This window comes from Agelaius tricolor, unplaced genomic scaffold (assembly GCF_023055355.1).
Source record: "Agelaius tricolor isolate 1412-34295 unplaced genomic scaffold, bAgeTri1.0.p SCAF_114, whole genome shotgun sequence".
In the NCBI taxonomy this organism is placed as follows: Eukaryota; Metazoa; Chordata; class Aves; order Passeriformes; family Icteridae; genus Agelaius; species Agelaius tricolor.
In genome coordinates this window covers 55365-79407 of record NW_027269374.1, presented here as the reverse complement: position 1 = coordinate 79407, position 24043 = coordinate 55365, and the positions used below count along the sequence as shown (strand labels likewise).

The window sequence follows — 24043 nt, the reverse complement described above, 5'->3', positions numbered from 1 at the left end:
GGGAGACGCTGGGAGGCCCTGGGGTGTGTTGGGCTGTACTGGGCGGCACTGGGCCACACAGCTCCCGCAGGTTCCGTGTTCCCGGTCTCTCGGCTCCTCTGCCCGGTTCGGAGTGAGGCCGTTACCGGGACACGGCACCGGGGCTCCCCGTCCCTCTCCGGACCCACCGACCGGGACACACGTGAGAGGCGGGACCGGACGCCCCCTGGGACAGAGCCCACCCCCGGCAGCCCCGGAACGGGCACTCCCCGCTGGTCCCGGTCGGTCCCGGTCCCGGTCCCGGTGCAGCCGCAACCCCATCCCGCACTACATTTCCCATCACGCCCCGCGCACCCTCCGACTACAACTCCCATCATCCCTCGCTCGGGAGGCGTCGCCTCGCCCCGCCCCTTGACGTACCCGCCGCTATGGCGACGCGGTGACGTCACGGGGTGAGAGGTCAGGGCGGCGGCGGCGCCGCGTCCCGGCCCGGTTCCGGCCCGGCCCCGGTCCCGGCCCGGTGATGGCGGCCCGGCGGCTCCGCGGCGCCCTCCAGCTCGGGGCGCGGCAGCGCCTGCGGGCCGCGGCGGCCCCGCCCGGCAGGTGAGCGGCGGCGGCGGCCACCCGGAGGTCACACCGGCCCCGGGGGCACCGGGGCGGCGATCGTGCTGCGGGGGCTCCTCCGGGCCTGGCAGCGCTCCCGGCCCCCGTGGGGTGTGGTGATCCGGGGGCACCTTGGCGGAACCGGAGGGTCCCGGTGGGGCTATCCCGGGGGTCCCGGTGGGGCCTGTCCCGGTTCCACCGGAAGGCCGCTGGGTGGGGAACACCGGCTGGGAGGGGCTGACCTTGGAGCGAACCCCGTGTGGAGACACCGGGAGCGGGCCGGTACCGGGGGATCCCGGGGGAACCGAGCCCCGGTGTCACCGGGAGAGGCGACAGCCCCGAGGCCACCCGGCTGTGTCCCCGCGGCCGTGACCTCTGCTCGGGGACAGTGACGCGGGGACCCGGTGACTCCGGTGGGGACAATTCCCAAATTTCGGTGGGAAGGGCGGGATCTGCCCCGGGAGCGGCACCGGAGGGCACCGGGCACTTGACCCCGCCGGGATTAGCTGTCCCCGGCTCGGGTTTCCCGGCCTTCCTCCTCCTCCTCCTCCTCCTGGCAGCTGCAGCGCTGGCATCGCCCCGGGACCGGCACCGGCACCGAGCCCCGGGGGGGATTCCCGGCACGGGAGGGGCTCGGGAAGGGCGGGAGGGACCGGGAGGGGCCGGGAAGGGTCCCAGGGTGGTCAGGAAGGGACCTGGGGTGGTCTGGAAAGAGCCTGAGCAGGTCGAGAAGGGGCTTGGAATGATCTGAAAGGGTTTGGGATGCTCTGGAAGGGACCTGAGATGGCCTGAAGGGGTTTGGGGAGGTCAGAAAGGGACCCAAGGCTGTCTGGAAAGGGCTTGGGATGGCCTGAAGGGGTTTGGGGAGGTCTGGAAGGGACCTGGAAGTTCAGAGAGGGACCTGGGCACGTCTGGAGAGAGCCTGAGTTGGTCTAAAAGGGGTCTGGGATGGTCTGGAAGGGATTTGGGAAAGTCAGAAAAGGACCTGGAATTTCAGGAAGGGACCTGGGCAAGTCTGGAAAGAGCCTGAGCTGGTCTGAAAGGGGTTTGGGATGGTCTGAGGGGGTTTGGGGAGGTCTGGAAGGGACCTGAGATGGTCTGGAAGGGACCTGAGATGGTCTGGAAGGGACCTGGGATGGTCTGGAAGGGATTTGGGAAGTCCTGGAGAGATTTGAAAAGCCCTGGAAGGGACCTGAGAAACTTTGTAGGAATTTGGGAAGCCCTGGAGGGGCCTGTGAGGCTCTGGAGAGACTTGGGAAGCCCTGGAGGGATTTGGGATGCCCTGGAAGGGACCTGAGAAGCTCTGGAGGGATTTGGGAAACCCTAGAAAGGATTTGGGAAACCCTGGAAGGGATTTGGGATGCTCTGGAAGGGACCTGGGATGCTCTGGAAGGGACCTGAGAAACTCTAAAGGGATCTGGGACTCTCTGGAAGGATTTGGGAAGCTCAGGAAGGGCCCCAAGGTGCCCCCGGTGGCAGGCAGTGACAGTCGGTGCTGCCGGTGCCACCCGGTGTCCCCGTGTGTCCCCAGGCACGCGTTCCCGTGCGGGCTCCGGCTCTCCCGGCTGTCCCGGCCGGGCCCCCTGGCCTGGGAGCCCCGAGCTCAGCCCAGCCGGGGCTTCCTGAACCTCAGCAACAAACGCAAGGAGTACTCGGAGAGACGGATCATCGGGTGGGTGACACTGGGGACACTGGGGACACTGGGACTGAGCCCAAACCCAACCCTGAGCATGGCCCTGGGACTGAGCCTGACCCCAAACCCAACCCTGAGCCTGAGCCCGGCCCTGAGCATGGCCCTGGGACTGGGACTGACCCCAAACTCAACCCTGAGCCTGAGCCCAACCCTGAGCACAGCCCTGAGACTGAGCCTGACCCCAAAACCAACCCTGAGCACGGCCCTGGGACTGGGACTGAGCCCAAACCCAACCCTGAGCCCGGCCCTGAGCACAGCCTGAGCCCAGCTCCAAACCCAGCCCTGAGCCTGAGCCTGAGCCCAACCCCAGCTCCACACCCAGCCCTGAGACTGAGACTGACCTGAGCCTGACCCCAATTCCAAACCCAATCCCAACTCCAGCTCCAAACCCAACTCTGACCCTGGTCCTGACCCCAGTCCCAGCCCAATCCCAACCCCAGCCTGACCCCAGCTTTAGCCCCAACCTCAACCCCAATCCCAGCCTCAGTCCCAACCCCAACCGTAATCATGGCCTCAGCCCCAAGTCTGACCCCAACCCCAGCCCTGATCCCAGGCCCAGTCGTGGCCTCAGCCCCAAACCCAACCCCAGCCCTGATCATGGCCTCAGCCCCAGCTCCAACCCCGACCCCAACTCTGACCCCAGCCCCAATCCCAATCCCAACCCCAATAGCAGCTTCAGCCCCAATCCCAGTCCCGACCCCAATCCCAACTCCAATTCTGATCTCAGCCTCAGCTCCAACCCCAACCCTGACCCCAGTCATGGCCTCAGCCCCAACCCCAGCCCATCCGTGTCCCAGGTACTCCATGCAGGAGATGTACGACGTGGTGGCCAACGTGGAGGACTACAAGAACTTCGTGCCCTGGTGCAAGAAATCCGTGGTGGTGTCGCGGCGCCAGGGCCACGTCAAGGCCCAGCTGGAGGTGGGGTTCCCGCCCGTGCTGGAGCGCTACACCTCCATCGTCACCCTGGTGCGGCCACACCTGGTCAAGGTGAGCTCAGGAGGGGCTGGAGCAGCAGGAGGAGGCTCTGGAGAAACCCTGAGGGAGCTGGGAAGGGGCTCAGCCTGGAGGGAAGGAGGATCAGGGGGGAATTTTCACCCCACAAGTCTCTGGTGGGAGAGCGGGGTCAGGATCTGCTCCCAGGGAACGGCAGGAGGAGAAGGAACAGCCCCAAATTCCTCCAGGAGAGGTTCAGGAACAGCTCCAGATTCCCTCAGGGCAGGGTCAGGGTGGACATCAGGAGGAATAAAAGGTGGTCAGGCTTTGGAACTGCTTGGAGAACAGAAGTTCAGGCGGGAAATTTCACCCCAAAACTCCCTGAAGGGACAACAGGGTCAGGATCTGCTCCCAGGGAACAGGAGGAGGAGAAGGAACAGCCCCAAATTCCTCCAGGAGAGGGTCAGAGTGGAATTTCAGGAGGAATAAAAGGTGGTCAGGCTTTGGAACTGTCTGGAGAAAAGGAGGCTCAGAGGGGAATTTTCACCCCAAAACTCCCTGATGGGAGAGTGGAGCCAGGTGGGATCAAAATCTGCTCCCAGGGGACACCAGAGCAAGAGGAAATGGCCCCAAGTTCCTTCAGGAGAGGTTCAGGGTGGACATCAGGAGGAATGAGAGGTGGTCAGGCTTTGGAGCTGCCTGGAGAAAAGGAGGCTCTGAGGGGAATTTTCACCCCAAAACTCCCTGAAGGGACAACAGGGATCTGCTTCCAGGGAAGAACAAGGAAAAACAGCCTCAGGTTGTTCCATGGGAGCTTCAGTTTGGAATTTCCCAATGGAAAAAGCTCTCAGGCATTGGAAGTGCCCAGGGCAGTTGGGAGCTGTCCAGGATGTGGCACTGGGGGGATCCCAGGCTGGGCTGGACCCGGGAGGATTTTCCATCCTCGAGGATGATCCCAGTGCCCCCCTGAGCTCCCATTTCCCCCTCCTGAGTCTGGGCTGGACCCAGGAGGTTTTTCCATCACCGAGGACGATCCCGGTGCCCCCCTGAGCCCCCGTTTCCCCCTCCTGAGGCCGAGCTGGACCCGGGAGGGTTTTCCATCCTCAAGGATGGTCCCGGTGGCTCCCAGTGCCCCCCTGAGCTCCCATTTCCCCCTTCTGAGCCCGGGAGGTTTTTCCATCCTCGAGGATGATCCCGGTGCCCCCCTGAGCCCCCGTTTCCCCCTCCCCAGGCCGTCTGCACCGACGGGCGCCTCTTCAACCACCTGGAGACCAACTGGCGCTTCAGCCCCGGCATCCCCGGCTACCCCCGCACCAGCACCGTGGATTTCTCGGTACCGACCCCGCCCCGGATCCCCCCCCCTGCCCCCGGGGGAAGGCAGAGCTCGCCCACCCGGCCTCACCTCCTCCTCCTCCTCCTCCTCTTCCTCCTCAGATCTCCTTCGAGTTCCGCTCCCTGCTGCACTCCCAGCTGGCCACCGTGTTTTTCGACGAGGTGGTCAAGCAGATGGTGGCCGCCTTCGAGCGCCGAGCGGCCAAAAATTTCGGGCCCGAGACGCGAATCCCGCGGGAGCTGATGTTCCACGAGGTGCACCAGACGTGAGGGACAGAGCCGGGCCCGCCCCGAGCCCAAACCTCCCCCCCAAAAATATTTATTCAACCAAGTGCGTTTCCTCCGCTGCTGTTGCCTCAACGCCCGCCGGGGGCTGCTGTGAGCCCCCCTCCCCTAATCCCAGGAGCTGATTTTGCAGCTGATTTGGGGTTTTAAGTTTTGGTTTGGTTTTTTTGGTTTGGTTTATTTTTATTTTTTTTTTAACCCTTTTTTTTTTTTGGTTCTTTTTAAACTCCTCAGCCAGGCTGGAGGGCCCTGGTGGGGGCAGCTCCTGCTGTGCTCTGGGAGGGGTGGGGGAAAAGCTGCTGTGAGCCCCCCCTCCCCTAATCCCAGGAGTTGATTTTGCAGCTGATTTGGGGGTTTAAGTTTTGGTTTAGCTTTTTATTTTTTCTTTTCCTTTTTTTTTTTTTTTTAACCCTTTTTTGTTGTTTTTAAACTTCTCAGCCAGCCCGGAGGGGGCCCCGGTGGGGGCAGCTCCGGTAGGAACAGGGGAGGGGGTGGGAAAAGCTGCTGGGACCCCTCCCCAATTCCTCCCCAGGAACAAAAAAGGGAAGGAGGAGCCCCCCCCCCGCCCCAAACCATCGCACACTTTGCACAAGCCACACGCACAGGGTGGGGAGGGGGCGGCTCCCACTGCCCCCCCCCCGCCACCCCCCCACCCCCAGCACCCTCCGCAGGGACCCCCACGGTCCCCACCCCACCCCCAGCGACCCCACCCCTGTTTTGGGGGGAGTGGGGGGGGTGGGAAGGTCTCAGCTCCTCCCCACCCACCCACCCCCCCCATGGCCATGGAGACCCCCCCGGGGGGAAGAGGGGGTCCCTGAGCCCCCCCTGGCCTAAGGAAGGAAGGGCTTGGCCAGGCCAATAAAGAGAATTTTCCAAGGGTCAGCAGCCTCCTGCTCCTCATTCAGCCACGGGAGGGGGGGTTTGAGGGGGGGTCTGCATGTAGGGACCCCTGGGTGGGGTGGGGGCACCGAGCCCTGCCCAGGGAAGGGATGGAGGGGAGGGTGGGGGGTTTGTTAATAAAAACATTTATTTTGCATTTTTTTGTTGTTGTTTGTACAGAAGTGCCCGAGAGCTGCGAGGAGCCGGGGTGGGTGGGTGGGTGGGTGGGGAGGGGTCCCAGCTCTGGCTCCCGGGGGCTTCAGGCAGGGTTGGGGGGCATTGGGGGGGTCACACAAACACGGGGGGCACGGCCAGGGGAGCAGTGAGGAGTGTATCGAGTCCCTGCGGGGGGGCCCGGACACGGGGCTGCACTGAACCCCTCTCGGGGGCTGCAGGGGGGCAGGGGGGTGGGACCCCTCCCCAAAACCCTGCCAGGACCCCCCCACCCAGCCCAGCAGTGTGGAGAGCCCGGGGGGCCCCCAATGTGAGGAGCCCGGGGGGGGGCTCCCAGTGTGCGCAGTGAGAGCTGCTGGGGTGGGGAGGGGGCACTGGAGACCCCCCCAAGCACCAGGGCGGGGGGTGGGGGGCTGGGGGACCCTAGGGTGGATTGGGGGGTCCCGAGGGGGGTTCAGTGGCGGGGGTGGCCGGGCCGGGCCCGGCAGAGCGGCGTTCTTCCCTGGGGGAGCCCCGTCCCCGTCCCTTTTTCAGGCAGATTTGTACCCCACGAGCTGCATCAGGCCCTTGGTGCTCATGGATTTGGGTCTCTCCAGGGGGAATCCCAGAGCTCGGCTCCAGATGAGCTGCGAGAGGACGCCCAGAGCTCGGGAAACGCCGAAGAGAACGGTGTAGTAATTCATCTCCTTCATGCCATAGTACTGCGGGGACAGAGGGGGGTCAGGGAGGGCACACAGGGACCCCCAGGGGACAGACAGAGGGACAGACAGGACAGACAGAGGGACGGAGGGGACAGGGACAGATGGGCAAGAGAGGGAGAGAGAAACGGGGGAAGGGAGGGAGGGATGGGGAGAGGAATGGGCTGGGAGAGGGAGGGTGGGATGGGGAAAGGGATGGACAGGACAGGGAGAGGGACAGACAGAATGGAGAACACAGAGAGAGGGACAGACAGACAGGGAGAGGGACAGGAAGAAGGACAGAGAGACAGGGAGAAGGACAGACAGGAAGGAGAACAGAGAGAGGGACACATAGGGCAAGGAATGGACGGAGGACAAACAGACAGGACAAGGGACACACAGGGAGAGAGACACAGGACAGGGAGAGGGACACACAGGAAAGAGAACAGAGAGAGGGACACACAGGACAAGGGATAGACAGGGAGAGGGACAGACAGGGACACAGAGGAGAACAGAGAGAGGGGACACACGAGACAGGGAGAGGGACAAACAGACAGGGACACAGAGGAGAACAGAGAGAGGGGACACACGAGACAGGGAGAGGGACAAACAGACAGGGTGAGGGACAGACAGACAGGGACACACAGGAGAACAGAGAGAGAGAGAGAGAACACTCAAGACAGGGAGAGGGACAAACAGACAGGGAGAGGGACACATGGACAAGAGGAAGGACAGACAGAACAGGGAGAGAGATGTGGACATGCAAAGGGATATATGGCCAAGGAAAAGGACAGACTAACAGGAAAAGGGACAGACAGGGAGAGGGACACACAGACAGGAGGAAAGACAGAACAAGGAGAGGGATGTGGACATGGAAAAGGATACGCAGACAGGGAAAAGGACAGACTGACAGGAAAAGGACAGACAGCACAGACACAAGCGAAGCCCCAGAGCAGCCTGGGCTCACCTGCAGCAGGACCCCGCTGTGGGCATCCACGTTGGGCCAGGGGTTCTTGGCCTTGCCCTGCTCCAGGAGCACGTTGGGGACGATCTTGTAGAGCTGAGCCACCAGCTTGAACAGGGGGTCCTTGGGCAGGTGCTTGAGGGCGAACTCCCGCTGGCAGGTGTAGCGCGGGTCCGTCTTCCGCAGCACCGCGTGCCCGTAGCCGGGCACCACCTGTGGGGATGGGGGGTCAGAGCTGCTCCTCAGCCCTGGCATGGGCCTGGGATGGGCCTTGAGCCCTGGGATGGGGCCTGGGATGGGCCCTGAACCCTGGGATGGGCCTGGAATGGGCCCTGGGACAGGGCCTGGGATGGGCCTTGAGCCCTGGGATGGGACCTGGAATGGGCCCTGAGATCCTGGGGTGAGCCCTGAGCCCTGGGACGGGGCCTAGAACAGCCCCTGAGCCCTGGGATGGGCCTGGGATAGGCCTTGAGCCCTGGGATGGGCCTTGAGCCCTGGGATGGGCCCTCTGAGCCCTGGGATGGGCCCTCTGAGCCCTGGGACGGGGCCTGGGATGGGCCCTGAGCCCTGGGATGGGCCCTGGAACGGCTTCTGAGCCCTGGAACAGCCCCCCTGAACCCTGGGATGGGGCCTTAAACAGCCCCTGAGCCCTGGGATGGGCCTTGAACCCTGGGATGGGACCTGGAATGGCTCCTGGGACCCTGGGATGGGCCTGGGATGGGCCCTGAGCCCTGGGATGGGACCTGGAATGGCTCCTGAGTCTTGGAATGGGATGTGGAAAAGCCCCTGAACTCTGGGATGGCTCCTCTGAGCTCTGGGATGGGACCTGGAATGGCTCCTGAGTCCTGGAACAGGCCCTGAGATGGGGCCTGACCCTCTGGAATGGGCCCTGGAACGGGACCTGGAACAGCCCCTGAGGCCTGGAACAGCCCCTGAGCCCCTGGAATGGCCCCTGAGCCCCTGGAATGGCCCCCTGAGCCCCTGGAATGGCCCCCCTGAGCCCCCCTGATCCCCGAGATGCCCCCAGCTCACCCTGCCCGAGTTGAGCGTGTTCCAGATGAAATCCCTCAGCTTCTCGTCAGACACGTCCTTGCCCAGCTCCTTCTGCAGGTCCGTGAGCCACAGCAGCACCTCCTGTAGGCATGAGGGAGTGAGGGCAGGGACAGACGGACAGGGGGACAGGGAGAGGGACAGACAGAGAGCAGGGACAGACAGACAGACAGGAAGCAGGGACATGGACAGAGTGACAGGGAGAGGGACACACAGCCAGGGCAAGGAGGGACACACTGGGCAGGGAGAGGGACAGACAGAGAGAAGGACATGGACAGAGTGACAGGAAGAGGGACAGACAGACAGAGAGCAAGGACACACAGACAGGGAGCAGGGACACACGGACAGGGAGCAGGGACACACGGACAGGAAAAGGGACATGTGGACAGAGAGCAGGGACACACGGACAGGGGGCAGGACATGGACAGAGTGACAGGGAGAGGGACACACGGACACGGAGCAGGGACAGACAGGGAGCAGGGACACACAGGGAGCACGGACACACGGACAGGGAGCAGGGACAGACAGGGAGCACGGACACATGGACAGGGAGCAGGGACAGACAGAGAGCAAGGACAGACAGACAGAGAGCAGGGACACACGGACATGGAGCAGGGACACACGGACACGGAGCAGGGACACACGGACAGCGAGCAGGGACACACGGACAGCGAGCAGGGACACATGGACACGGAGCAGGGACACACAGGGAGCAGGGACACACGGACACGGAGCAGGGACAGACAGACACGCAGCAGGGACACACGGACAGCAAGCAGGGACACACGGACACGGAGCAGGGACACACAGACAGAGAGCAGGGACACACGGACATGGAGCATGGACACACGGACACGGAGCAGGGACACACGGACAGCGAGCAGGGACAGACAGAGAGCAGGGACACACGGACAGGGAGCAGGGACACACGGACATGGAGCAGGGACACACGGACACGGAGCAGGGACACACGGACATGGAGCAGGGACACACAGAGAGCAGGGACACACGGACAGGGAGCAGGGACACACGGACAGCGAGCAGGGACACACGGACAGCGAGCAGGGACAGACAGCGAGCAGGGACACACGGACAGCGAGCAGGGCCCACCTGGTTGGCGAGGCCGTGCAGGGGCCCGGCCAGGCCGTTCATGGCGGCGGCGAAGGCCAGGTAGGGGTCGGAGAGGGCGCTGCCCACCAGGTGGCTCGTGTGGGCACTGACGTTCCCTCCCTCGTGGTCACTGCGGGGGGACAGCCCCGTCAGGACCCCCCAGAACCCACAAACAGCTCCCACAGCGCTCTGGGGGCTGGGGGGGACGGTGATGCCAGCCTGGTTCAACCCCAGCCCTGCCTGCTCCTGGTGACACCCACAGAGCCCCCTCCCCTATAGGGCACAGCCCCACAGAGCCCCCTCCCCTATAGGGCACAGCCCCTACAGAGCCCCCTCCCCTATAGGGCACAGCCCCTACAGAGCCCCCTCCCCTATAGGGCAGAGCCCCACAGAGCCCCCTCCCCTATAGGGCACAGCCCAGACCCCTACAGGGACCCCTCCCCTATATGGCAGAGCCCAGAGCCCCACAGAGCCCCCTCCCCTATAGTGCACAGCCTCTAAAGAGCCCCAGAGAGCCCCCTCCCCTATAAAGCAGAAGGAAGAGCCCACAGCCCCCTACAGAGCCCCTTCCCCTATATGGCAGAGCCCAGAGCCCCACAGAGACCCCTCCCCTATAGGGCAGAGCCCAGAGCCCCACAGAGCCCCCTCCCCTATAAAGAACAGCCCAGAGCCCCTACAGGGACCCCTCCCCTATAAAGAACAGCCCAGAGCCCCTCCAGAGCCCCCTCCCCTATAAAGGCACAGCCCCTACAGGGCCCCCTCCCCTATAAAGAACAGCCCAGAGCCCCTACAGAGCCCCTCCCCTATAAAGAACAGCCCAGAGCCCCTCCAGAGCCCCCTCCCCTATAAAGAACAGCCCAGAGCCCCTCCAGAGCCCCCTCCCCTATAAGGCACAGCCCCTCCAGGGCCCCCTCCCCTGCTGACAGCCCCGGAGCACACCCCAGGCCCATCCCCAGCCCTGCTGCTCATGCTCAGCTGCCCCTACCTGTGGATGGTGAGGTAGAGCCTCATGAGCTCGATGAACTGGGGGTCGGTGTAGCCCAGCATGTTGGTGAAGTTGTGGGACCAGTCCAGGTTGGGGTCGATGGCCCCGATGCCGCTGCCCTCCCGGTAAAGGTTCCGGTAAATCTTGGCGGCCACGCAGGGCAGCTTGGCGATCAGATCCATGGCGTCCTCGTACACAAACTGCCACCAGCAGGGTCAGGACGTGCTCCCCTGACGCCCCCCAGCACCCAAATCCACCCCAAAAATCAGCAGCTCCCCCCGTGCTGTGTGTGTAGCCCGTCTCAGTTATCCTGGTTCCTTCCCAAGCTCTACCCCCTGACCCTGACCATGAATTTCAGCTTCTCTGACCAATTTTCGAGCCTATCCCTCCTAGGAATCCCACTAATCCTCACCTCAATAACATTCCCAGCTCTCCTACCACCATCCCTAGGCAATCCATGAATTACAAACCCTCCAGCTATGGTTTGTCAACCTAGTTACAAAACAACTAAAAATGCCCCTAGAGACAAAAAAGGGGACAAATGATTGGTGTGCCAATCACCTCTCCTTTCCCCTTCCCTCGCTGTCTGTCAATCTTGGCACTCCAGAAGAATTGGGGTTTGTAGGATTAGGAGGCTGTGGCATTCAGAGGTTGAAGAATTGGGGTTTGTGGCATTGGCAAAGTTCAGAAGATGCTTCTCAGCCCTGGGGGGCATTGGGCCATCCAGGTGTCCTTTGTCCCTTTGTCCCTCCCCTCCTGTACCTGCTTGGTGGCTCCCTGCCCCTTCCCTGCCCCTCTCCCCGGGGTTAAAAGGAGCAGCAACCACGGGCTCAGGGAGTTCTGTGGGAGCTGGTGCTGGATTCAGAGGCCAGAATAAAGCTCTGGATCCAAACCCTCCAGCAGAACCGACTCCTTTCCTTCACCATCACCTTAAAGCTTCTCCACCAGAGGTAAACCTGAGCTCCTGCAGGCCTGGACTTGTCCCAAGTGCCCAGCTGCAATATCCAGCCAGCCAAAAGTGTCTCTGGGATGAAAACACCACAGATCCAGCTGGCCAAAAGTGTCTTTGGGGTATCCAGATAGCCAAAAGTGTCTCTGGGATGAAAACACCACAGATCCAGCTGGCCAAAACTGTTTCTGGGGTGAAAACATCACACATCCAGCCAGCCAAAGTGTCTTTGAGGTGAAACACCACAGATCCAGCTACCCAAAGGTGTCTCTGGGGTAAAAACACCACACACCCAGCTGGCCAAAAGTGGGGTGAAAACACCACAGATCCAGCTACCCAAAAGTGTCTCTGAGGTGAAACCACCCCAGCTGCCGCCTTTGGCCAAGCAGCAAGGGCCAGACGAGCCCTCCAACAATTACCTCAATGATTAATTCAATCATAAACCCAATAACACTGGCAGAAATGACCGCACCTCCCAGTACTTGGCTCGGTGGATGCCCTCGGCGTAGGCGCGGGCGAATTTGCTCTCGCTGTTGAGGGCGGTGACGGCGGCGCTCAGCTGGGACATGGGGTGCAGGTTGGTGGGGAAGTTGTCCAGCATGGTCACCACGTGCGAGGGCAGAGCCGCGCGCTTGGCCCACTCCCGGGACAGCCAGGTCACCTACGGGGACACCGGGGCTGAGACGTGGGGCTGGCGGCTGGCAGAGCCCACCCAGCTGCTTGCCAGACCCGTCCTGGGGCTGGGGGCTCTCAGACCCCCCTCATCCAATTGTCAGCCCCCTCCTGGGGCTGGGGGCTCTCAGACACCCCTCATCCAATTGCCAGCCCCCTCCTCAGCCATTTCCCAGCTCCTTCCTGGGTCTGGGGGCTGTCAGACCCCCCTCATCCAATTGCCAGCCTCCTCCTGGGTCTGGGGGCTCTCAGAACCCCCTCAGGTGTTTCTCAGCCTCTCCTGGGGCTGGGGGCTCTTCAGACCCCCCTCATCCAATTGTCAGCCCCCTCCTCAGCCATTTCCCAGGCCCTCCTGGGTTTGGGGGCTCTCAGACCCTCTCTCAACTATTTTCCAGCTCCTTCCTGGGGCTGGGGGCTCTCAGACGCCCCTCAGCTGTTTGCCAGACCCCCCTCAGGTATTTGCCAGCCCCCTCCTGGGTCTGGAAGCTCTCAGACCCCCCTCATCCAATTGCCAGCCCCTCCTGGGTCTGGGGGCTCTCAGACCCCCTTCAGCTGTTTGCCAGACCCCCCTCATCCAATTGCCAGCCCCCTCCTCAGCCATTTCCCAGCCCCTCCTGGGTCTGGGGGCTCTCAGGCCCCCCTCATCCAATTGCCAGCCCCCTCCTGGGTCTGGGGGCTCTCAATCAGACCCCGCTCAGGTGTTTCTCAGCCCCTCCTGGGTCTGGGGGCTCCCAAACCCTCTCTCAGCTGTTTCCCAGCCCCCTCCTGGGTCTGGGGGCTCCCAGACCCCTCCCCAGCCGTTTCCCAGCCCCCTCCCAGCAGTACCTGCTCCTGGGTTGGGATTTCTCCGGTCACCAGCAGCCAGAAGAGCCCCTCGGGCAGCGGCTCCTCTCCCCCCGCGGCTTTGGGCAGCTTCTTCTGGCACTCGGGAATGCTGTAGCCACGGAAACGGATCCCCTGCGGGCCCGAGAGTCAGGGGGATGGTGGGAATGGGGTGGGAATGGGCTGGAAATGAACTGGGTCAGGGTGGGATGGGCTGGGAATGGGGTGGGGTAGGATGGGATGAGGTAGGATGGGCTGGGAATGGGCTGGGAATGGGTGGGACGGGGTGGAAATGGGCTGGGATGAACTGAGACAGGGTGGGATGGAATGGGAATGAGCGGGGAATGGGTGAGAAGGACTGGGACAGAGTGGAACAAGGTAGGAATGGGCTGGTAATGGGGTGGGAATGGGGTGGGCTGGCAATGGGCTGGGAATGGGGTGAGAATGGGTGGGGACGGGGTGGGAATGGGCTGGGATGAACTGGGACAGGGTGGGATGGGGTGGGAATGGGGTTGGGACAGGGTGGGATGGACTAGGATGGGGTGGAAATTGGTGGGACGGGCCTGGAATGGACTGGGACAGGGTGGGATCGACTGGGAATGTGTAGGATGGGCTGGGAATGGGCTGGGATGAGGTGGGAAGGGCTGGGAATGGGGTTGGGATGAGGTGGGACGGGGTGGAAATTGGTGGGATGGACTGGGATGGGGTGGAAATGGGTGGGATGGACTGGGATGGGGTGGAAATGGGTGGGACAGGGTGGGATGAGGTGGGAAAGGCTGGGAATGGGCTGGGAATGGGGTAGGGACAGGGTGGGAATGGCTGGGATGGGCTGGGGACAGGGTGGGAGTGGATGGGATGGGCAGGGATGGGGTGGGAATAGGGTAAGGACAGGGTGGGAATGGGCAGGGATGAGGTGGGAATGGGGTGGGGAAAGTGTGGGACCGGCTGGGAGTGGGACAGGGTGGGACGGGCTGGGACAGGGTGGGACAGGGACAGGGTGGGATGGGCTGGGAATGAGTGGGGACAGGGTGGGATGGGCTGGGAATGAGTGGGGACAGGGTGGGACAGGGACAGGGTGGGATGGGCTGGGACAGGGACAGGGTGGGAACAGGGCCCTACCTCGTCAGGATCCAGCACCGAGGTCTCGTAGATCAGCCCTTTCATGCCCCTCATGCCGCCGTACACCTGGAAGGGGCCGGGAGCTCGCGGTGAGGGGGGTGAGGGCCAGTGCCCAGTGTCCCCTCAGTGTCCCCATTGTGTCCCCAGTGTCCCCACACTCACCATGTCCACGGTGATCTGGCCGATGGCCGTGCTGCCGTGCTGCTGCCGGAAGCTCTTGATCTTGGCCTGCTCCTTGGGGATCATGGTGGCCAAAACGTCCTTGAGGTTCTGGGGACGAGGGACAGGGGTGTGAGAGGGGGGGCTGAGCACAGCAGAGAGGGTGGCAGAAGAAAAGGGACAAGGAGAAGGTGTGGCAATGGAGGGGGTGACAGGAGAGGGGTGACAGGAGATGTGGGGCAGGAGAGGGAGTGACAGGAGAGGAGTGATGGGAAAGGGGGTGACAAAAGAAATGGGGACAGGAAAAGGGGTGACAGGAGAGGGGAGAGAAAAGAGGGAGCCAAAGGAAAGGGGGTGACAGGAAAAGGGGCAATAGAATAGGGGGCTCCCCATGGGGAGAGGGGACAGGAATGGGGGTGACAGGAGAGAGGGTGATTGGAGAGGGTCCCCCTCTTGAAGAGGGGTGAGAAGAGAGGGGGCCACAGGAAAGGGGGTGACAGGAAAGGGGGTGACAGGAGATGGGGGAGATGGTCCCCCCCACTTGAAGAGGGGTGACAGGAAAGGGGGGGTGACAAGAAAGATGGGGACAGGAAAAGGGAACTCCCATTGGAGAAGAGTGACAGGAGAGGGGATCACGGCAGAGGGGGTGACAAGAAAGATGGGGACAAGAAAGAGGATGGCAAATGGCCTCCCCTTGGAGAGGGGTCTCAGGAGAGGCAGCCACAGGGAAGAGGCATCAGGAGAAGGGAACAGTGCCAGGGTGGGGGTGACAGCAGAGGAACCCCCCTTACCGTGGCGGCGCTGGCGTGGCGAGCAGCAAAGAGGACACACGGTGCATTCTGTGGGACAAGGGACACAGAGACCCCCCTGTCACCAGGGCAGAGCCTCTTGTTGGGGTGGGGGCAGCCAGGTGAGCACCCCCATCCCAGGTGAGACGCCGGTTCCCAAGGACGCCAGCGCCTCGCCCACGCGGGTGGGGATCAAAGCCGGCATCAAAGCCGGGATCAGCCGAGCCGGGATCAAAGCCGGGATCAGCCGGGGCGGCCCCGCGCTGCCCTCGGGAGCCGGAGCTGGCACGGGGACCGCGGGTTCTCCTTCCTGGAGCCGCGCCCGGCCAGGAACGGCCGCGGTTTTCCTGAGCCGGGGAATCCGAACTTTGTTCCTCGCCCACGCGTGGGAACCGCGGGGACTCCCCGGGAACACAGCCCGGCCTTGGCAGCGCCCGCACCGGGGACGCACCGGGGGACACCAGGGCCGCCACCCGCGGGGACACCGGCGATTCCCCGGGGCCCGGAGCTGCGGCAGCGCCTGCGGCAGAGCCAGAACATGACTCGGTTTTTCCGCTGGCTGCCGGGAGGACGCGGGGGGGGCCGCTCTGCAGATCCCCCCCCAAAGTGTCCCCCGGTTCCCCGGGAACCCCTGGTCCGGTCAGGGGGTCCCCGGTGGGGCGGGTGTGGCCGTGGCCGGTGGCGAGGCCGTGTCCCCCCTGCAACAGGCGGCACCGGGAAGGGAAAATGCCGGCGGAACAATGGAGGCGGCAGCGGGGAGCCCAAGGTCAAGGCGGCCGCTGTCGCCGCCGTGTCACCCCCGTGTCACCCCCGGTGTCACCCCCGTTTTGGGGGTCCCCACGGCTCGTCCCGGCTGTCACCGAGTGCCACCGGCTCAAGGTCACACGTGTTGGCGGTGACACCGGGCACCGGCCGGGGGGAGCGCGGGGGCACAGGGGGACCCTCCCGGGGGGTTCCCGTTGTGCCCGGGGGTGCGGAGGCTCCGCGGTTCGGGGCTGCGGGGTCAGGACGAGGGGAGGAAGAGGAGGAGGAGGAGGAGGGTCGGGATCACGGCTCAAAGCGGGGGGGCGGCTCCGGTCCGCTCGGTTTGACGGGGGAGCAGGGCCAAGTGGGGCATCGGGAATATCCCAAAATATCGCCCGGTCGATAAAGACACCGCAGCGCCCGTTACGAAACGCCGGGGCCGCGGCCAAGGCAAACACACCGGAGGGGCCGGGGCTGTTCCTCCGGCCCGGTACCAGCACACGGGGGTCCCCTCGCTGTGACCCCGGTGTCCTCTACGGCACCGAGACGCTGGGGAAGGGCGGTGGCGGCGGGGACCGTCCCCGCCTCTACCCCCCCTACTGCCGGTGCCACCGGGTGCGGGATCCCGGGGCCGGTGCGGGGCTCCCGGAACGCCCCACACCCAGCGCTGCACAACAAGGGGAAGCGGCAGGACCGGATCCTCAAGCGGGGCTGCCCCGGGGCGGGGGCCCCCGCTCGGGGCTGAGGCAGCAGCGGAGCTCCCCGGGCGTGGACCGGGCCCGGAGCCCCCCGAGCCACTCCCGGTGCCCCCGGCTCTGAGAAGCGCCCGGCGCCGGTTCCCACCACGTGCTGCCGCTGCGGCCCCGCGCCCACCCCGGTCCCGATCCCTATCCCGGTCCCGATCGCGGTCACCCCGGTCCCATCCCCCCTCCTCCGCCGCCACCGCGCGGCCCCTTTAAGGCAGCGCCCCCCGCGTCGCCCCTTTAAGAACCGGACCCCCCCCGCTCTCCCTTCCCCCCGCGGCGTCGCCCCTTTAAGGCGCGGCGCGGCGAGGCCGGGCCGGGCGCGCTCACCTTGGGGCCGCGGAGGCGCGCGGCCGCCCGGCTGCCGGCGGCGAGGAGCGTCATGGCGGTACCGGGACGGGACAGGCCGGGGCTGAACGGGGCCGGGACCGGGAGCGGGGCCGGGACCGGGAGCGGGGCGGGAGCGGGGCCGGAGCGGCGGCGGCCGGGGGTCCTCAACGTGAGGGCGGGACGGAGCGCGGCGCGGGTTATTAGCATAACCCCGCCCCCTGCCGGGGCAGAGCCGTTTGCTATTGGTCAAGCGGCGCGCCGTGGGGCGGGGCTACGCTAATGAAGTGGCGGGGGGCGCAAGCTATAGGTGGCCGCCGCATTCGCCTGATCAGGACCAGGGGTGGGGTGAGGGGGTGCCCGCCCCGTCTCGTGACGTCACCGACCGCAGTGCGTGACGTCACGGCTCGGTGTCATCCCCGCGGCCGCGCCGATGTCCCGGTGGGGTTCGGCTGCAGGGGCGGGGGGCTGCCCCGTGACGTCACCAGGCGCTCGGCGGGGCGGTATGAGGTCACCAGAGCCCGTGACGTCATCCTATAGGTGGCCACAGTGTCTTGAGGTGATAGGATGTGGCATGAGGCTCAGCGGTGACGTCAGGGAGTGGCATGTCACCATGGCCGCTGAGGCCAGGACATTGTCCTGCCGGCCCGGGTGACATAATGGAGTGACATGGGGTGACACGGGGTAACGTGTGCCAGCAGAGGGGCAGAGCCCTCCTGCTGCTGCTGTCCCCTGGCCAGGTGACATGAGGTGACACAGGGCACGGCAGAGAGGCCAGAACCTTCTCAGCGGCAGAGTGGGATGACAGCGGGTGGCAGCTGAGAGGTAGCACCACCATGGTGGATGGCATGAGGTGACAGAGGGTGGCACAGGGTGACCAGGCATGGCTGAGGGGCCAGACCCCCATGGTGGATGGCATGAGGTGACACGGGGTGACCAGGCATGGCCGAGGGGCTGGACCCCCATGGGTGACTTGGGGTGACACAGAGCCACCCATGAGGGGGACAATGTGGGGACACTGCTGTCCCCACCCCACCCACACACACACCACACCAGAGCTGCCCACGGCCCCTTTATTGCCTGCAAAACAGAGGGGGGTCCCCAAGCCCCCCACCCCGAGCCCCGCTGTGTCCCCGTGTCCCCTGGCAGCGGGGCAGGAATGTCCCTGAAATGTCCCCTCAGGAGCGAGGAGGTGGCCCCAGCCCCGTGGCCGTCCCGGTGGCCCCGGATGGGGAATAAATAGGACGGGAGCTCTGCATGGGGTGAGGCAGCCGGGGAGGTCCTGGAGATCTGTCTGTCCTGGGGACGTCCCAGTGGGTCCCAAGGATGTCTCAGTGGGTTCTGGGGACATCCCAGTGGGTCCCAAGGATGTCCCGGTGGGTCCCAAGGAGATCCCGGTGGGTCCTGGGGATGTCCTGGTGGATCCCAGGGACATCCTGGTGGGTTCTGGGGACATCCCAGTGGGTCCCAAGGATGTCCCGGTGGGTCTCAAGGAGATCCTGGTGGGTCCTGGGGACATCCTTGGGGACATCCCGAGGGTGGGTCCCGGCGCCGTCCCGGTCCCCGCTCCCGAGGCGGTCACAGCTCGTCGTGTGGGATGTGCAGTGCGTGGTCACACAGGTCTGTGGGGACAACGGGGGACAACGGGGCTGTGGGGGAGCCCAATGGAATTTTTGGGGTCTGCTGGAGTCCCCATGGGACTGCGACAGAACTGTGGGACCTTCCAGAGCCAGACCCCTGTGGGACTCCCAGGACATTGTTGGAGCCCCATGGGACCCTCAGGATGCACCAGACCCCCAGGAGACCCCCAGGACATGGCAGCCCTGTGGGACCCTCAATGCTGGAGCCCTGTGGGACCCCCAGGACCCATCAGAGCCCTGTGGGACCCTCAAGATGCAGAGATCCCACAAGACCCTCAGGGGGACATCAGAGCCCTGTGGGACTGTGCTGCCCTGTCCCCTCCCAGGACCGGTCCCTGCTGTGACCCAAGCCGGCACCAGTGGCATTTCCCTGCCTTTGTCCTGTGGTTAGTGACAAATGTGGCTGTCTGGACACAGCCACAGCCTGGCCTGTCCCTGCTCTGTCCCCCACACTGCAGGAGGAGCCCCAGGAGCAGCTGTGGAGACCCTGAAGATCCCCTGGGGCAGAGCATTGCCCTGAAGGCTGTGCCAGCTGCAAAGGGACCTGCCAGGGCCCCGTCCAGGACTGCCCAAAGGTCACAGCGTGCCCTGACCTGGCTGTTTGTGAGCTGGAAATAGCCCCAGGATGGGACAGGGCCATTGGATGCGCCAGGAGAGGCCACAGAGTCAGCACAGCAGCTGCCCTGGCTCGGCCCCAGCATCCCAAAACAACCCCAGGGCCAGCAGGGTCCCGGCACTGCAGTGGGGTGCTGGGATTTGGGGAAGAATTTGAAACTCCTCCCTGCCGTGGGCTGGCAGAAAATCCCATCCCAGAACTGACAGAGCAGCCATGACCTCCAGGAACAGAGGGAGAGACCCCCAGGAACAGCAGAAGAGACTCCCAGAACAGCAGGAGAGACCCCTTGGGACAGCAGGAGAGACCCCCAGGAACAGCAGAAGAGTTTCCCAGAAACAGCAGGAGAGACCCCCAGGAACAGCAGGAGAGACCCCATGAGACAGCAGGAGAGACCCCCAGGAATAGCAGGAGAGACCCCCAGGAACGGCCCCAGCTCTGGGCCTGGTATCTCCTCCTATCCCAGCTCTGATGGAGCAGGAGGGACCCCCAGAACAGCAGCAAAGACCCCCAGGAACAGCAGGAGAGACCCCAGGAACAGCAGCAGAGACCCCCTGGGACAGCCCCAGCTCTGGGCCCAGCATCTTCTCCCATCCCAGCAGTGATGGAGCAGAAGAGACCCCCAGAACATCAGGAGGGACCCCCAGAAGAGCAGCCTCAGCTCTGGGCCCGGTGTCACCTCCCACCCCAGCAGTGATGGAGCAGGAGAGACCCCTGGAAGTGTGGGAGAGAGCTCCTGGAAGAGCAGCAAAGACTCCCAGGAACAGCCCCAGCTCTGAGCTGGCATCTCAGCTCAGCTCAGCTCAGCTCAGCTCATCCCAGCCCCAGGAGCAGCAGCAGAGCCCCCCAGGCCCCCATCTCACCCGTCCTCTTGCTGCAGAGCCGGTCCTTGACGTTGTCAGCCTCGTGTGACAGAAACTCGATCAGCTCGTCCTCGTACTCCTCAGCGATGCTCTCGCACTGCAACGGTGACACCGGTGACACCGCCAGCCCACGGGAGCCCCTGTTCTCCCTTTGCCCATTTCCCACCCTGTCCTCACTGTCCCATCCCGTCCCCATGTCCCTGTCCTCCCTTTCCCCCATCACCCACCTGTCCTGCCCTGTCCCCACTGTTCCCCTGTCCCATTCTGTGTCCCCATGTCATTATCCTCCCTTTTCCCCCGTTTCCCACCTGTCCTGCCCTGTCCCCATGTCCCTGTCCTCCCTTTTCCCCATTTCCCATCCTGTTCCCACTGTTCCATCCTGTCCCCACTATCCCATCCTCTCCCCATGTCCCTGTCCTCCCTTTTCCCCCATTTCCCACCTGTCCTGCCCTGTCCCCACTGTCCCATACTGTCCCCATTGTCCCTATCCTCCCTTTTCCCCATTTCCCACCTGTCCTGCCCTGTCCCCACTGTCCCATCCTGTCCCCATTGTCCCTATCCTCCCTTTTCCCCATTTCCCATCCTGTTCCCACTGTTCCATCCTGTCCCCACTATCCCATCCTCTCCCCATGTCCCTATCCTCCCTTTTCCCATTTCCCATCCTGTCCCCATGTCCCTACCCTCCCTTTTCCCCATTTCCTATCCTGTCCCCACTGTCCCATCCTGTCCCCACTGTCCCATCCTCTCCCCATGTCCCTGTCCTTCCTTTCCCCCCCATTTTTCCCCCATTTTCCCCCCCTGTCCCCTCACACACAGCGAATTTCAGGCTGTTGATGACGTCCCCGTCGAATTTGACCCCGGACAGGTCCATCTTGGTGCCGTCATGGGAGATGACTCTGACGTAGCTCTTGCGCTGCGTGGCCGGGTCCAGCTTCTCCCCGTACTCCTTCATCTTCTCGCACACCCGCTCCAGCAGCTCCGTCAGGTGCGCCTCGGACCGGGCATACGGCACCTGCGGCCCCGGGGAGGGGACACCGGGAGAGGAACCAGGCAGGGGTCAGCAGGGACACCAGGGGGACACCAGGAGAGGAACCGGGCAGGGGTCAGCGGGGACACCGGGGGACACCGGGAGAGGAACCGGGCAGGGGTCAGCAGGGACACCAGGGGGACACCGGGAGAGGAACCGGGCAGGGGTCAGCGGGAACACCAGGGGGACACCGGGAGAGGAACCGGGCAGGGGTCAGCAGGGACACCAGGGGGACACCAGGAGAGGCAGGGGTCAGCGGGGACACCAGGGGGACACTGGGAGAGGCAGGGGTCAGTGGGGACACCAGGGGGACACTGGGAGAGGCAGGGGTCAGTGGGGACACCAGGGGGACACTGGGAGAGGCCCTGGGCAGGGGTCAGTGGGGTCCCCGAGAGCAGCCCCAGGGTGTGGGGATACCGGGAGTGGGGCAGAGGAGACAGGGAAGGACAGGGTGGGAAATGGGGGAAAGGGGGTACAGGATGAAATGGGGAGACAGAGCTGAACAGGGGGACAGGAACAGAGGAGACAGCAAGACAGGACAAGAGGACAGGCCACAATGGTGGCACAGGGCTTGGGGGTGTCCACTGGGGCCAGCTGGACCCCCAGGGGGACAGGCTGAGGGTCTCCAGCCCATGGGGACCCCTCCCCACACACTCCCTTCCCAGGAGTGGCCCTGGAGGTGGGGACACTGAGAGTGGCCTCAGGACACCGGGAGAGGCTCTAGGCTGGGGTCAGTGGGGACACCGGGAGTGGGGACACCGGGAGTGGGAACACCGGGACAGGCCCCAGGAGCAGGGACACCGGGAGGGGCCTCACCTCCACCACGGACTGGCTGCCGTCGGGGTTGATGCGGAACGAGCCCATCTGGATGGTTTTTCTGGGATCCACCTGGGCAATTTCCCACTCCAGCTCATCCACCAGCGCCCGGCAGGCTGTGAGGGGACACAGTGACATGGGACACCTGGCACGCGTGCTCCTGTGGCTGCCCACAGCCAGACTGGTGTGACTGGGATGGGGAGGGGTCTCCATGGGCTGGAGACTCTCAGGCTGTCCCCTTGGAGGTCCAGCTTGTCCCAGTGGACACCCCCAAGCTCTGTGCCACCACCCTGGCCTGTCCCCCCCTTGTCCTGTCTTGCTGTCTCCTCTGCCCCTGTCCCCCTATTCAGCCCTGTCTGCCCATTTCTTCCTGTTCCCCTGTCCTCCCTTTTCTCTCCTTTCTCATCCTGTCCTGCCCTGTCCCATCCTGTCCCGATTATCCCTGTCCTCCCTTTCCCTATTTCCCACCTGCCCTGTCTCCACTGTTGCCCCTGTCCCACACTGTCCCCATGTCCCTGTCCTCCCTTTTACCCTATTTCCCATCCTGTCCTGTCCCATCCCATTCCCCCCATCCTATCCTATCCCATCTGTTCCCCCGTGTCCCCCCCTTGTCCCCCGTGTCCCCCCACACCTCCGCAGTGCAGGTCCTGGCTCCGGCGTGCTCCGGCCGCGGGCAGCAGTGATGCCAAGGCCAGGGCGAGGCCGAGCAGCATCCCCGGGGCTCCGCAGATTCCCGGGACCCGGCCCCGCATCCCCGGGGCTCCGCAGATTCCCGGGATCCGGTCTCGCATCCTCAGGGCTCCGCAGATTCCCGGGACCCGGTCCCGCATCCTCAGGGCTCCACTGTCACCTGCGGGCACGGGGCAGCTCCAGCGCTGTCACCTGCGGGCTCCGGGTGGCCCCGCTGTCCCCACACCCCATCCCGGGACTCCCGTTCCCTGCAGAGCCCGGCTCTGCTTAGGGCTTCATCCACGGTGTTCCCCGTCCCGGTCCGCTCTGAGTCCCGTTAATGCGGCTGGAGCCCACAGGGACCCCTCCCCATAGGGCACAAGCTAGAGCCCCACAGAGACCCCTCCCCATAGGGCAGAGCCCCTACAGAGCCCCCTCCCCATAGGGCAGAGCCCCTACAGAGCCCCGTCCCCTACAGGGCACAGCTCAGAGCCCCTAGAGGGACCCCTCCCCTATAGGGCACAGTCCAGAGCCTCACAGAGCCCCCTCCCCTATAGGGCAGCGCTCAGCCGCCCCACAGAGCCCCCTCCCCTATAGGGCAGCGCTCAGCCGCCCCACAGAGCCCCCTCCCCTCCGGGATCCCCCACAGCCCCCTATGGAGCCCTTCGCCCCCACAGCCGAACCCATCGCCTTCCCCGAATCCCCCCCATCCCGAGCCCCGGGCCCGGCCGAGCCCCCCCCCCCGTCCTGCGCCCCCCGTACCGGCCGCTCTCCCGTCCCGCTCCCACCGCCCCTCACACCGGACCGGCTGCCCCGGGACTGCCCGCGGCGCCGCCGGTCCCGGCGCGCCCCCCCGGCCCGCAGCGCCGCGGGTCACGGCAGCTCGGAGCGGGAAGCGGCGGAGCCGGAGCGGGCGACAGAGCCGGTCGGACCGGTCAGACTAGAAGGGGCGGCTCTGAGAGCCGCGGTGGTGCCGTTCCGCGAGCAGGCGGTGCCGAGGGCAGCCCCGGACGGACGCCGAGGGCCCCGCCGTTGCCAGGGCCCGGCCGCGTGGCGCTCGGCCCCGAGTGGGCGGGGCCTGCCGTGACTCCGCCCGCTGGAGCGGTGTGGTCACGCCCCCTCCCGGCTCAGCCGCGACCCGGGGACCGGGACCGGGATCGGGTTGGTCCCGCCGTGCCCCCGGTTTGAGTCCCGGACCGCGTTTGGGTCCTGGTCCTTCCCGCCGTGCCTCCGGTCTGAGCCCCGGACCGAGCCTGAGCCGGGTCCGTCCTGCTGTGCCCCCGGTCCGGTCTCGGTCCGTCCCGCCGTGCCCTCGGTCTGAGCACCGACCCGAACCTTGTCCTTCCTGCCGTGCTCCCGGTGCTGGTCCCGTTCCGAGCCCGGTCCCGGTGATTCCCGCCGTGTCCCCGGTACCAGCCCCGCTCC

The 24043-nt window shown here is 64.8% G+C and overlaps 3 protein-coding genes across 3 annotated transcripts; 1 reads left to right on the top strand and 2 right to left on the bottom strand.

Moving 5' to 3' along the window:
* Positions 1 to 401: 401 nt before the first annotated feature.
* On the top strand, positions 402 to 5710 carry COQ10A (coenzyme Q10A). The gene is made up of 5 exons (XM_071419668.1): positions 402 to 582; positions 2114 to 2254; positions 3073 to 3265; positions 4443 to 4544; positions 4646 to 5710. The coding sequence occupies exons 1-5, from the start codon at positions 503 to 505 to the stop codon at positions 4811 to 4813; spliced, it is 684 nt and encodes a 227-aa protein (XP_071275769.1). The 5' UTR covers positions 402 to 502; the 3' UTR covers positions 4814 to 5710.
* Positions 5201 to 17188, bottom strand: CS (citrate synthase). The gene is made up of 11 exons (XM_071419665.1): positions 16994 to 17188; positions 15180 to 15227; positions 14392 to 14499; positions 14230 to 14295; positions 13114 to 13245; positions 12089 to 12277; positions 10668 to 10867; positions 9683 to 9812; positions 8555 to 8656; positions 7526 to 7735; positions 5201 to 6582 (listed from the first exon to the last, which is right to left on the bottom strand). The coding sequence occupies exons 1-11, from the start codon at positions 17045 to 17047 to the stop codon at positions 6412 to 6414; spliced, it is 1410 nt and encodes a 469-aa protein (XP_071275766.1). The 5' UTR covers positions 17048 to 17188; the 3' UTR covers positions 5201 to 6411.
* Positions 17189 to 18049: 861 nt separating this feature from the next.
* CNPY2 (canopy FGF signaling regulator 2) lies at positions 18050 to 23666 on the bottom strand. Its single transcript, XM_071419669.1, has 6 exons — positions 23381 to 23666; positions 22581 to 22799; positions 21950 to 22065; positions 20921 to 21118; positions 20107 to 20203; positions 18050 to 18612 (listed from the first exon to the last, which is right to left on the bottom strand). Exons 2-6 carry the CDS (start codon positions 22777 to 22779, stop codon positions 18569 to 18571), a joined length of 654 nt encoding a protein of 217 aa, XP_071275770.1. The 5' UTR covers positions 22780 to 22799; positions 23381 to 23666; the 3' UTR covers positions 18050 to 18568.
* Positions 23667 to 24043: the final 377 nt, after the last annotated feature.

What these genes read in the sequence shown, in the direction of transcription:
- CS (XM_071419665.1), bottom strand. Translation starts at nt 17,047, where the DNA reads ATGACGCTCCTCGCCGCCGGCAGCCGGGCGGCCGCGCGCCTCCGCGGC. An exon ending in GCCACGCCAGCGCCGCCACG is followed by an intron (nt 14,500 to 15,179) that starts GTAAGGGGGGTT and finishes CCTCGTCCCCAG; the next exon opens with AACCTCAAGGACGTTTTGGC. An exon ending in AAATCCCAACCCAGGAGCAG is followed by an intron (nt 12,278 to 13,113) that starts GTACTGCTGGGA and finishes GTGTCCCCGTAG; the next exon opens with GTGACCTGGCTGTCCCGGGA.
- COQ10A (XM_071419668.1), top strand. Translation starts at nt 503, where the DNA reads ATGGCGGCCCGGCGGCTCCGCGGCGCCCTCCAGCTCGGGGCGCGGCAG. An exon ending in GCGGCGGCCCCGCCCGGCAG is followed by an intron (nt 583 to 2,113) that starts GTGAGCGGCGGC and finishes GTGTGTCCCCAG; the next exon opens with GCACGCGTTCCCGTGCGGGC. An exon ending in TGCGGCCACACCTGGTCAAG is followed by an intron (nt 3,266 to 4,442) that starts GTGAGCTCAGGA and finishes CCCCCTCCCCAG; the next exon opens with GCCGTCTGCACCGACGGGCG.
- CNPY2 (XM_071419669.1), bottom strand. Translation starts at nt 22,779, where the DNA reads ATGCGGGACCGGGTCCCGGGAATCTGCGGAGCCCTGAGGATGCGAGAC. An exon ending in GCAGCCAGTCCGTGGTGGAG is followed by an intron (nt 21,119 to 21,949) that starts GTGAGGCCCCTC and finishes CCGGGGCCGCAG; the next exon opens with GTGCCGTATGCCCGGTCCGA. An exon ending in TCAACAGCCTGAAATTCGCT is followed by an intron (nt 20,204 to 20,920) that starts GTGTGTGAGGGG and finishes TCACCGTTGCAG; the next exon opens with TGCGAGAGCATCGCTGAGGA.